At 38.9% G+C, this 12,973-nt stretch overlaps 1 protein-coding gene across 5 annotated transcripts in view; it reads left to right on the forward strand.

Moving 5' to 3' along the window:
• EPHA7 (EPH receptor A7) overlaps positions 1-12,973 on the forward strand; it is a 162,264-nt gene that overhangs the window by 125,225 nt on the left and 24,066 nt on the right. For 4 of the 5 annotated variants that reach the window (XM_059842448.1, XM_059842446.1, XM_059842444.1 and 1 more), the window contains exons 8-10: positions 5,120-5,228; positions 5,925-5,980; positions 9,816-9,941. In XM_059842448.1, coding sequence (XP_059698431.1) covers positions 5,120-5,228; positions 5,925-5,980; positions 9,816-9,941 — 291 coding nt within the window. The remainder of the gene's footprint in view (positions 1-5,119; positions 5,229-5,924; positions 5,981-9,815; positions 9,942-12,973) is intronic. The other variant, XM_059842445.1, reaches the window with a different exon arrangement.

A 12,973-nucleotide genomic window follows, 5' to 3' on the forward strand; every position in this document is an offset into this window, starting at 1 on the left:
AAAATTATGAAGTAAATATGCTCTATAAAGGCAGACCATTTCTATTTTACAGTGTGTTTGCCACAGATCAATCAATGGCTTCAAGTAGTATTTTTTTGTTTACTGGTTATTAGAAACAAGTCCCTCTGGAAAAAAACACAAATGTATAAAATATCACTGAAGTATCAATTCTATCTCTTGGTTCACTGACGTATTTAAAAGTCAAGTTTAGTGGTTTGTAGCCAGTGGACCTAAAGACAATCCTCTGCTTTTTGTAATGGAAGCTGATCTTTCCACTTACAGAATCACAGAATCAATTAGGTTGGAAAAGATCTCTGAGGTCATCGAGTACAATCTTTGACTTCTTTACAGCGCTTACTGTTAAAGTAGAAACACTTGACAAAACCTGGCATGAAGACTTTGCTTTTTCCTTTTGCCATGAATCAGGGTAAATCAAACAAGATTTAAACACTATGCATACGTAAAATTGATCTCCAAAGTCTGAAATACCAATACTACAAATTTTTATAGAAAGTGTAAAGTACATACTTAAGAAATACTTTAGAAAGTATTTTTTGGCATACATAGATCCGGTTGAAGATTTCATGGTGAACTTTGCCATGAATTCTTTTCCAGAAATTGTGCATTTGAAGTTGCTTGCATGAGAAGAGATCGTTGGAGCAGCAGCACAGCATTTTCAGCTGATATACTGTTTTAAATCCTCCAGGGTGTTTAGATATGCATTCCCATCCCTACAACCGTGTATTTAAAAGCTGGTTTAAATTTAACTCCTTTAAATTAAGAATTGTGCATTGGATAGCTCAGATCAGGTGTCAGCTGTCACTGAATGCCCAAGTACCAGCTCCCTGTGTCACCCTCTGAGCCTGAGCACAGCTTGAGCAGAGGTAAGAACTTTCCTGTCCTGATGCCGATGCCGTGTCATCACTGTTGTGGCATCACCAGTGACAGGTAGCCATGCATGAACTCTCTGAAAAGTCTTTCTGCATACCAAAATCCTTCCTCTAAGAACACTCTAGCATCTTTGTTTCTGCAAAGCCAGGGATCATTCCAGAAGCTGTGCTCTGATTCACCCTTACACCAGGAGACTGAGTTCATCACACAGGAGAAGCAGCAGAGTACCTGAACAGAGGCAGATGTCTTACACTGCTGTCACTGAATTTATACCAGACCATGCCCACAATCAGCTCCCTCCCCTCTTTTTTTAAAGATATAAAAATAAATCATACATTGCATCCCACCTGTCTTACCAGTTGGCCAGTGTACCATGTCACCAACATTTTCCAGAGCCCAAAAACATCGTCTGCTTGCTTCCAGAATGTGCCAGTACCCAAAATCTGTGAGGCACTTACATGGATCAACCCACTCACATATGTCAGCCTCTATGCACTTATCTTGGCTACTGGACTAGGTGACAGGCAGGGCTGGGGATTTTTCCAAAATTTTTTGGATGGATGTAGCTTCACACCCTGGCCAGGATGCTGCCTCTTCTTCACTTCCAAGTGAGGTTTGCACTGAAGTTCAAAGAGAGATGGAAATAGTTTAGGGAAATGCTGTATTTTACAGAAATTTGACATTCCTTGGGATTGTCTGTTTTGATGACCTAGATAAGTTGCAGGAACTGAGTTATATAACTTATGCCCCTATGCTCTTGCACAAGACAGTCACCCCTGATTTTTTAAAAAGCTGCATGAATGGAATATAGGCAAGTCTACAGTAGCATCCCACTGACCTGTGTATCTCAGAAAGTTATAGTTACTTAAAGATAAGCTCTTTTTTAGTTAAAGAGTAACAAGAATAGTGTGATCTTCCTCATATGCATTAGAGAGAACATAGAAAAATTACAAGTTTCTTCAGGAAATAAAATTAGAGGGGTGTGTGTATGATATGTGTGTAATTTCCCTCCAGTGCAGAGTATTCTAAATCTGTGTAGCGCAACAAGGGATTTGTTATTTTGGGGGAAAACAGTTGGTGCAGGTCAGTGTCAGTGAAAAAATAAATCATGTTGATTGGCTTATTCTCCCAAAAAAATTCTGGGTTATTTGTTTCTATGGAAACCTCTGAAGTCTGTAACAGGAGCCCAGTTCTGTGGAGTTCAGAAAACCTGGTGTAGACATTCCAGTTCAGTTACCAGTACCAGCAGTAAACCATTTTAGCATAGTGTTAATTTAGTTAATCAGATATCAGTTTGGTTTCCTTTTTTTCCTTCTCTTTCATCTGTTGGCTGCATTTCAGTCATGGGACAGTTTACATGGCCCCAGGCCTGCTGGAGACAGATGGGGTTCACCTGACTTAAAAGGGGAAAAGGATTCTAACCTGTGAGTTTGCAGGGCTGATTGACAGGACTTTAAACTAGGTTTGGAAGGGGAAGGGGGTAAGACCAGGTTCGCTGGAGGTGAGTCTAGGGGTGGCATGCCACTGTTGGGGGTGAAATCAGCCCAACTGAAGTTCGTCTACACCAATGCACACAGTGTAGGTAACAAACTGTGAGGGGATGGTAGGAAATCTTATAGGCACAGAAACAGGCTGTCCCTGTGTGATGAAAGGTGAGCCAGTGGGGAAGAAAACTGGCATGGCTGAATAGGGAGCTTTCACTGGAACGCAGAGAAAAAAAAGTTTATGACCTCTGGAAGAAAGGGGCAGGCAACTCAGGAAGCATATAAGGTTGTTATTAGGTCATGTAGAGAGAAAACTGGGAAGGTGAGAGTTCAGCTAGAACTCAATCTGGCCACTGTTGTGCAACATAATATGTGGTTTTGTAAATAAATTAACCACAACAAGAGGGTCAAGATGAATATCCGTCCTTTTCTTGATGTGGAGGAGTGTAGCCAAGGATGAGGAAAAGGCTGAGGTCGCAGATGACTGCGGATTGGACAATGTGACACTCATCTACAAGAAGGGCTGGAAAGAGGGTCTGGAGAACTACAGGCTGAGGTCACCCTGACCTTGGTGCCAGGGAAGGTCATGGATCAAATCATTTTGAGTGTGATCACACGGCACATACAAATGGATCAGGTACAGCCAGCTTGGGCTTCTGAAAGGCAGGTCTTGCGAGATCAACCTGATCTCCTTTTATTACTATGTTACCTGCTTAGGGGATGTAGTCCACCTGGACTTCAGTAAAGCTTTCAATACTGACTCCCACATTATTCTTCTGGAGAGACTGGTAGCCTATGGCTTAGACAGGTGCACTCTTTTCTGGTTAAAAAATGGCTGGATGGCCAGGCCCTGAGGGTGGTAGTGAATGGTGCTACGTCCAGCAGGCGGATGGTCACTAGTGGGGTTCCCCTAAACTCAGTAATGGGGCTAGTGCTGTTTAATATTGTAACTGATGATTTGCACTCCCTTAGTAAGCTCTCAGGTGACACAAAATCAGAGCAGAGTGTTGCTCTTCTGGACGATATGAAAGGTTCTGTAGAGGGATCTGGACAGTCTGAATTGATAGGCCAAAGAATACTGTATGGTGTTTGTAAGGTAAACTTTTGAGTCCTGCACTTGGGTCATAGCAACGTCATGCAACACTACAGGTCAAGGGAAGAGAAGCTGGGAAGTGGCCCAGTGAAAAAAGAACCTGGGGATGCCGATCAACAGCTGGCTGAACATGAACCAGTGTGTGCCCAGGTGGCCAAGAAGGCCAATTGCATCCTGGCTTGTTTCAGGAATACTGTGACCAGCGGGATTAGGATAGTGATCATCACTCTGTATTTGGCACTGGCAAGGCTGCACCGTGAGTCCTGTATCCACTTCTGGGCCCCTCACTTTGGAAAGGACATTGAGTTGCTGGAGCATGTCCAGAGAAGGGAACAGAGTTAGCAGCAGCACAAATCTGAAGAGGAGAAACTGAGGGAGCTGGGGTTTAGCCTGGAGAAATGGAGGCTCAGGGAGAAGCCACTCTATAAAAGTACCTGAATGGAGCGTGTTGTAAGGTGGAGGTTGGTCTCTTTTCAAGGACAAGACGGAACCTCAAGATGCAGCAGGGTATATCAGGAAGAATTTTGTCACTAAACAGGTGTTTAGTCATTGGAATGGGCCATTCAGGGAGGTGTTCCAAGTGCCACTGTTAAGCAGCATATACTGCTGTGGTTTAGTGTATATGGTGGTATTCAGTCAAAGGTTGGACTTGATGAACTCGGATGTTTTTTACAACCTAAATGATTCTACGATTCTGTGATTCCAGTTGACTTTCACTTACACAGTCTCTCATGCCTCGTTCTCCATACATCTTCTGGTTCAGATCCTCACTGTTACAAACCAGGGCATGTCCAGAGTTCAGGAGATCTGTGCTTACCTAATGTATTTGAGTACATGGCTACTCCTATTAGATGTCAGGCAAGCAATGTTTTTAACAAGCTTCAAGGTTTCTCAGGCTAAGTATTACATCCTCAGTTTACATTAATGTGACATGTATACATTTACATATATTAATTGAATTGGCATATCTGAATAAAAAGAGCAATAATGTGGGGATATTTTAGCATGTAAATTCTCTGAAGCGTGGAGAATTCTATTTTGTATTAATATGGAAGCATCTTTTTGTTGCTAACAGAAACAAATGGTAAGTAATAATAGCCATTTACAATGATTAATAGCAGTAAGAGATTGAAATATGCTACGTAGGAAATCTGTGTTAATAGTGTTTCAGCACAAACATTTTTCTTAAAGACACTATTTCCTTGGAAGCCCTCAAAGTCATATCAATGAGTTTTAGAGGGAAGGCTAGGAGCAGAGCTAGGGATTACTCTTCTATTGTCCCCCCTTACAGGGATATCCAGGACTCCCCTTGGAGGAGGGAGTCAAAACAGATGCAGCAAAGCAGTAGTAGGGAGTGGAAGTGACTGATGCTAGTATTGCTGGCTTTCAGGTAATGCTGTACCACTTTGGCCAAGATAATTCCAGCTTTGCTTCTTTTTATTCAGTGTAGACAATCATTGACTCATACAGCATTTAGTTGAATTTCCAGTAGAGGCCCTTCTTTAGACTAACTTCATCAATGCAAATGTTTCAGACAAAGGCAGTCTACAACAGTTAAAAGTCTACGATTCATGATGATTGACTTAAATTTTTCAAGTCTCTTAGTAGGGATTAATTTTTAACTAATCTCGATTCTGTGCTCTGTTTGCAGCCACAGCTGTTTCCAGTGAACAGAATCCAGTTATTATAATAGCTGTGGTTGCTGTGGCAGGAACTATCATCCTGGTCTTCATGGTGTTTGGATTCATCATCGGACGAAGGTATTGCATCTTTGATGGACGTAAGCACATCTGACACCACTCTTGTGAACTCTTGAGACATAGTCAAACCTGGGATAGTAACTTGCAAAACTGAAATAGAAAAATTCTTAGTAAGGACAGTTGTCATTTAAATCCCATTATCAATTATACGGTTTGTCCTCTTACTTTGGCAAGATACTTGTATCAAGATGTTCTTTTTGTCCTACGTAAATGTGCTGTAAAAGGAACCCCTAGCAGGTTCTTTACCTCTACTCCTCAAAGTCTCTCTTTCTGTTCAGTTTTCTCACATGGAGAAGTCTGACACTTTATCTGATCAGCCTTTAAATGACTTTACATTCAAAAAAAAAGAGACACAGCAGTAAGTTTAAGAATAACCTCATGTAAAACAGTGTTCTACTTTCAAGTTCTTTAATCCTCTGTTTTATCTGTAGAAGCCTTTTACCAGAACTAGAATTTTTTTCTCCAAGACCTGTCCTGACTGGTATTTGATACAAAAGCCTTTTGATTGCAACTGTTCGTGATTTATTTAAAACTCTGCTGTCAATAGAATTATAGGTGAAAATTTCAAAGGGCCTACAGCAGTTAGGTGCTCAGTGCCTGAAAATCCCAGCCTGCAGAACTGATTTTGTCAGGACTTTAGATGTGATAAGTAAATCATTATTTATTAGTAAAACTGGTGTTTTCCTTTCTTTTCAGGCATTGTGGCTATAGCAAAGCGGATCAAGAAGGGGATGAAGAACTTTACTTTCATTGTAAGTGTTTTGCTTTTTTTCCCGCCTTTCAAAAATTCCAAATTGCAATAGTGTAGACAATACTAAACCAAGACTCCATGAAAGATAATGCCATAGGAAACTCAAAAATGCTGTGTAAATAGCAGGTGGGAAGTTAAACACTGTAAAAATGTGACCTACAAAAAACACAGATTAAAGTCAACATTGCTCACACAGATGGTTTTATTTCTATATATGTCAATGATATACTGTTGTTTTCATTCTGCATATTTTGTTTTCTTTTGGTTGCTTTGAATACATGTTTCACGTTGTCCTAATGATCCCTCTGAGGTGCAGTATTCAAGAGACCTTTGCCTAAGTGACTTTTTGATCTTTACCTCAGGCAAACTTCAGATTAAGAAAGTGTGAGTCACTGCATCACCCCAAAATGAAGCTGTTCTGCTCAAAATCTGTGTTCTGCTACTGCAAATGCAGTAGCACCATCAATATTTACAAAACATAATGTCCTTAAAAATAGAATATTTAATATGAAAAGAAAGGTCAGCCATGTCATTACTGTTGTGGGATATACAATCACTTGCTTAGCTAAGAATAGTACCTAGAGCCTCTCTTGTTAAAATCACAGCTACCATTTCAACTTAAACTAGAACCCTGGGAAAACTCAATAAAACACATCCTTCTTGGATTCATGACAATTGAACATGTAAGGGGAGAGGAATGTTTTAATCTGTTTTAGAATTAGTCATTAACTCAGGAAGCGTGTTAAACTAAGTTGCAAAATTATTTTGAGTGACCATAATTGAAAAAATCACAGAATTAAACTGAACATAAGTTCTGATGCAGAACAATGCCAGTCTTTCCAGTCTTCTCCCAGACCTGGTAACTCTCATATTAGTACAAGCTATTTAGTCATGCTATGCTGTATTTAGCCTTTGTTGTCTACCAATAATTGCAGTTGTATCTTAAATCCATCAGATTTTTTTTTTTTAAGGAAAACAACAGGGATTGTTTTAAGTATGTTAAATTCATGAGCTATTATCTTAATGTCACATGGAAAATGAAGTAGCCACTAGTCATAAGTTCTAAGCATTGTCTCAATGCATTCCTCTTTAAATTAATAGTTCTAGCCAAAGCTCCACTCAAAATCAGATCAAGGTTCTGTTTTACCTTTCTTCCCTGAAAAAAACAGGTGGAAATTGATCACAGTTCCTAAGTTCGGGTGTGTGGCTATCTAAATTGTTTAAATGCAGTGAGTGTCTAAGTAGTGTCATCATTGCAGCTTTAGTCAATCAATTTGTAAACTGTGCCAGAAAGGTGGAAAATAATAATGAGATAAGAATTATGTATCACAGACTTTTCAGTGCAGCTGATTTTAAAGAATTTGTCAAAAATCTCATTTTACTTAAATGCTGCTCTTCTGGGAGTGATAGATTTGAAATTTGCCTCTCATAATGCATTATAAGCTTTTCACATCTCCAGAAGAGCTACTACTTTTACTTTTAAAATCCCCCTTGTGTCCTTGAAGGAAAAGATCAGCTATGTATTCTTGCTTTTCAGTATATAAACAAAAGGGATACTCTAACGAAATAGTTTCTTATCTCCATTCTTGGTGACATTTTTCTTTTTTGTTTCAGTAGAAGCGTAAATTAATTAATTCAAAAGCTGCTACTTACTAATTGATAGTTGATCCAGAAATGGTGAAATTTTATAAGTGTTCCTTTCCCTCATTTTACTTTCAAGAAATCTGGTTATCTAGCAAATTAGCCTGATTATTAATCATATATAGTGTTTCTTAAATCATGGCACCATATAAAAGTCACTTCTTGCCAAACTAGTTTTCCTTTGTGTGTTGCTTGTAGGTGTAGCATTTAATGTCATTTGATAGCCACATACAGAGTGAGATGGAACCCAATGTTGGGGTCACCAGCTTGGTCACAGTGCTGTGAACACCAGTTTGGTGGCCTTTTGCTCTGTAATAGGTAGTCAATAGGTAGTCATTCTTCTGCACTGAGGTACCAGACTGGATTTTCAAAAACCTAACTTACAACAAGCTTAGAACAACAACTTACTTAGAACGACAACTTACAAGCAAACATTTTTTAAAGCAGATTTTAAAGCAGTGCATTTAATGGACCATCATATATTCCATTTCACTTCCCTTCATCTCTCTTTGACCTCAAGTGCTACACTTGAAGATACAAGTACAATGGAGGAGTTTAGTCAAGCAATTCAGATTTATATTTGGTTTCCTCCTCCCTTTTCATCTAACAATGTCTGCACATGCAGGCCAGCATTATTGCACGTTGCTATGCCAGGATAGCCTTGGCCTGTCAAAATGTTTTATGACAGCTTGAACAAAGACCCGTCAGAGGCCCACTTGAGATTCACAAGGTTACTTCCAGTCCAGGCCCTTAATCACAAACACAAGAGGATGTCTCCTTCTCCATCTCCTTGCCTTAAAGCACTGCTACCAGAGGTCAACCTACTGCTTAATTCTCATTTTCTCCAGTCTCTTTTGGTTTTAAAAAGTAAATATTTTTAATTAAAAAAAAATCATCAGCGTTCAAATTTCCAATGCAATTAAAAGAACATGCATTTAAATACATTATGTGACAGATAACAACATCTGGGCAACATTTCAAATAATTTCCCTGGATGTAAATTCATTATATTACTGAAACAATTTCTCTAGGTTTATTTTATTTTTCTTATGGTTTGTGGATTAATGTCATAAATACCATCTAAAACATAAATACACATGATTACTAAGCTGTTTTTCAATATAATTTCAAATTTAATATATTTTATGTTAAATTCAAAGAATACAAAGCAACTGAAAATTATTTATGTTTTGTATTGACTTTTGATCCTGTTCTTGTTTATATCAATTAACAGAAGAACATTTTTGCATTTTCATATTGAGTTTTAATTCGCTGATTTAATTAAAGCTCAAGAGTATAATCCTTGTGAGCAAATTTATGTCATAAAAATTGATTGATTGATTGATTGATTAATAGATTTCCAGGAGCATTTACTTTGACCAGAATAGCGAAAGATATATTACCTGAATCATCAGCAATCTGAGGGAGAAAACTGCATGCTGGCCAGAGTACTATGCTGCCTGGGCTGTACTAAGCATGGAGAAAGAATGAGCAAAAAACAAGTTGCTGCATATTATTCAGTTAGGTGCTTGAGAGGGGACATAATTGTACCACGGAGGCCACTTTGCCTTCCTGTGCCTTTACAAGTTGGCTGCAGGTGTTTCTCATGTTCGTATTACAGTGCAAGAAATGCACCTAAGGTTGTAATTTCTGAGTGCTGTGAATAGTTTGACTTTTGCCACAGTCTACAAACAATATTATATTCAGTAGATTAAGCAAATTCGAGGGGGTGAAGGAGCCTTTCAAATCCTGCTAGAGGAGAGAAATAACATAAAGAAATGCTGTTTACACATCCTGGGTGAAGAGGATAAGATGTCCTTACACAGAAAAGAAACTTTCACCTCCTCTGCTGGCATTATACCCTTTCCCCCTTTCCCTGCTTTGTTTTTACTCCCAGTCAACCCTTGCATTTTATTCCATTAAGCACTATTTAATATTTATTATTTCTTTCAGTTCAAGAGGAGATGCAGATGCTAATGTTAGTAATTTTTTAGAGATGGGATTGTTTATACTTGTGTCAGCATGCTTGCAGATGATGCCTAAAAGTAAGGTTGCCTCTCAGAGTGGCTCTGGCTCAGGCGGCATGGAAACAGGTTCACTCTTCCAAGGAGCACTCTGCATAATGAAATTCCTGGGCTGACTGCACAATAAGTGCTTTTGCTTCATCACAGTCATGCTTTCTTACATCATTACAGTTAAATTTCCAGGCACCAAAACCTACATTGACCCTGAAACCTACGAGGACCCAAATAGAGCTGTCCATCAATTCGCCAAGGAGCTAGATGCCTCTTGTATTAAAATTGAGCGTGTGATTGGCGCAGGTAAGGCTGCCGTGGCTTCCTGATTCAACTGTTCCATTTAGCCGGGATCGAAACTCATTCATCATAATGACAGGCAAATAATTATACCTCAGGTATAGAAGAACTTTTTGAATTTGCCAGAGTGGTTAAGAGCAATGAGGCTGCACTCGCTTCTAAAATGTAAAACAAACAGGGGAAAAGCCCAGCTACAACTAAAAAAAACCAAATAAATGAGTAAATTAAAAGTCTTGCTTGACATTGAAAGCTTATGGGTTTTTAATCAAGTATCTGCTGTTAAAATTGGAACTGGGGGGAGCAGGTCGGTTGTGCTGCCTATTATTTACTGTCAGAGTAAAGGCATTAGGCATTTGTGCAAATTCTGCTTGCTTGCCTTTTGCAAGGGGGCTTTTTGACCTCTGCAGCTTTGTTCACGTGAGTAAGGAAAACTGGCTGCAGCACAAAATCTTTAATAGAGAGTGGGAAGGTCTTGTTTCTTTATAACAAAATCTTCCCTAAGGCTGTTTTTTCTTCTACCATTTTTCTTTTTGATATTTTATGAATACAAAAAGTTATTGTTTAACTTCTTATGACTGATTGTAATAGCACCAGCACTACATTGCTTTTTTTTCTCTTGAACTGTCTACCACCTACTTAAGCCATGGTGTTCATGCTCTAAAAAGGCAGTTTCATTTGTTTGCTTTAATAAGATACGTGACATTTTTATTGCACTACTCCATGTAGTGAAATTAAGTTTCCATGAGTAAGAAAAATATCAAATACTTTGGATTCCTGGAGGAAATGTTCTTTTGCTTTCCTGTTGTTTTATATAAGTATTAACAGAATTCTTTTAAAATCATCTGTAGTTTAGAACTGTAAATTACATGTTGTGGTATTATTTAAAAACAGAAGAAGAAAAATCTCTAGAATAAGTTGTTTTACCTATAAAAAAATCTTTACGCTTAGAATTCCCAACGCCTTTTAAAAGTAATCTCAGTCATGTTGAATCATGTCTTAATCAAGGAGTAGTACCATTGAAATTAACCAGACTGCTGAGCAAATTATTCCTTCTATGAGTAAGAGCATAAGAATCCAGCCCTTGCTAGCTAGTAATTTTTGTGATGCCAGAACGGCAGCATCTCTTCTAATAGATACACAATATGCAAGATTAGCATAGAAGATTTGCTGAGCTTTATCTTTTGCTTTGAGTTAAAAAGCTACCAGCATAGCAACAGTTCAGAGCAAAAAGATGTATTCAGTTGGATTTTGCTAATGCGTTCTGAGAAAAGTGCTGAAAACACTTGAGCTGCAGAGTATACAGTTTAAAATGCATTTTCACTGTTATGACAAATTCCAGAGTGTTAATTTTCTTGACTGCAGATGATTTTTTTTTTTTATTTTAATGAGTAGAATTGATAGCAAAAACAACTAACATGTGTCAGTAGTCAATCTGAAGAAAGTTAATTAGGAGTGCAGTGGTGAAAGCATATTGTGTATCATGTTTAGCTATGGCTTTAACCTGTTGATGTAAATAGCAAACAGGAGTGAAATGAAATGAGTCCAGGAACAACAGAAGCAAACAGATCCAAAGCAGCAGTTGAAACTCATGCATCAAAGAAGAATATGGAATTTCTGCTAGTGACAGCACCAGAAAAGCCACTTAGCAATCTCAATATGCATCAGCAATGCTGGCCACATCAACTATTGAGTAGTGCCACATCTCTCAGACACAAACAGGGTGCAAGTATGCTTGTACTCAATTTGCATGAGGGATATGTGCTTTCCTCGCCAACATTTTCATTACCATCCCGCTGTGGCCACCTGTCAGATACAGAATGTGGTGTCCACTTTGTTAAGTTGTTCATACCACCCTTCCTTTGTTTTAGCCTCTGCTTTGTTGACATGCTGAGCTAGTGGCTGTGCGGCTGTGCAGTATTCCCTCTCTTCTTGTCATATTTTCCAGTTTATTTTTGGGCATCATTTCAGCTGACTGTACTATTTTCTTGGGAATAAAAGTAGTTCATTGGCTAGCATCCTTGCCTGAAATGCATAACATACAAGTTGAAATTTCTTGTTTGCCCAAGTGTGTGTGATCTGCCTTTGGAAATCAATCAAAATCAGATCACAGAGAGCTGGAAAGGAGTTAAGCCTTAGTGTCTCCTGTGCCAAGTATCCTAATTACCTGGCTCTGAAATACCACAGACACACAGACACACTCCTATATTCATGTCTTGTTTTCGGCACAGAATGAAACAATTTGAAAGTGCTGCTAGAGAAAATTGTTATCCTTTAGGAAGTTCTTGTGGCTAGAAGCTGTGAGTGGGGTGAGTGGTGAATTCAATAGTCATCCACATTACTAATGAAGTGCAGGAGGGAGGTTAAGGCACCAATCTAGGGGCAGGAGCAGCTAGTTGTTCTTAGCTCAGTGCCCAAGGATGGCTGAGGATAATATGCAGGCAGGAACACTTGTGTGGTCAATTAGCTTAGGTACAGCACAAGGTGTATGGAATTAATTTGAGCTAGCCTTCGTTCAGCTAGTATAGAATGTGAGGGACAGGAATTTAATTCTACTTGCAGTCATCTCCATATCAGGGTCATGAAAAGAGCCATATGAGTGGAGGTTTGCTCAAACAAGTCAGTTAAAAATGGTCAAAGGCGTGGTCAAAGTTCTACCTTTCTGGATGAACTGTGAAGCCAAGACCCAGGTACTGCTTTTTTTATTTCCCAAAGCTCGATTTGGGGCTGATAGGAGAACAGAAGTGTTCAAATACTGATGGTGTCATAAACAAGATTTTTTTTGCAGCCCATCCATTAAAACACTTCAACATCTGTGTCTTCAGGCATTCAGCCCAACTTCAAGCATACTTCTCTCCAATGACAGCAATACACCTTGCCAGTGTGCATGTCCACTTAAGTCCTGATCCCACAAGGTTTCTCACAAAAGGATTCTCTAGTCAAACTCTCTGTGTAGGTGTTGTCTAGTTCAGTCATTTTTCTCAGCATTCATCCTAAAACATGTCTTAGATGTAGGTGTGTCTGCATACTTGTGTATACGT

This window comes from Haemorhous mexicanus, chromosome 3 (genome assembly GCF_027477595.1).
Source record: "Haemorhous mexicanus isolate bHaeMex1 chromosome 3, bHaeMex1.pri, whole genome shotgun sequence".
In the NCBI taxonomy this organism is placed as follows: domain Eukaryota; kingdom Metazoa; phylum Chordata; class Aves; order Passeriformes; family Fringillidae; genus Haemorhous; species Haemorhous mexicanus.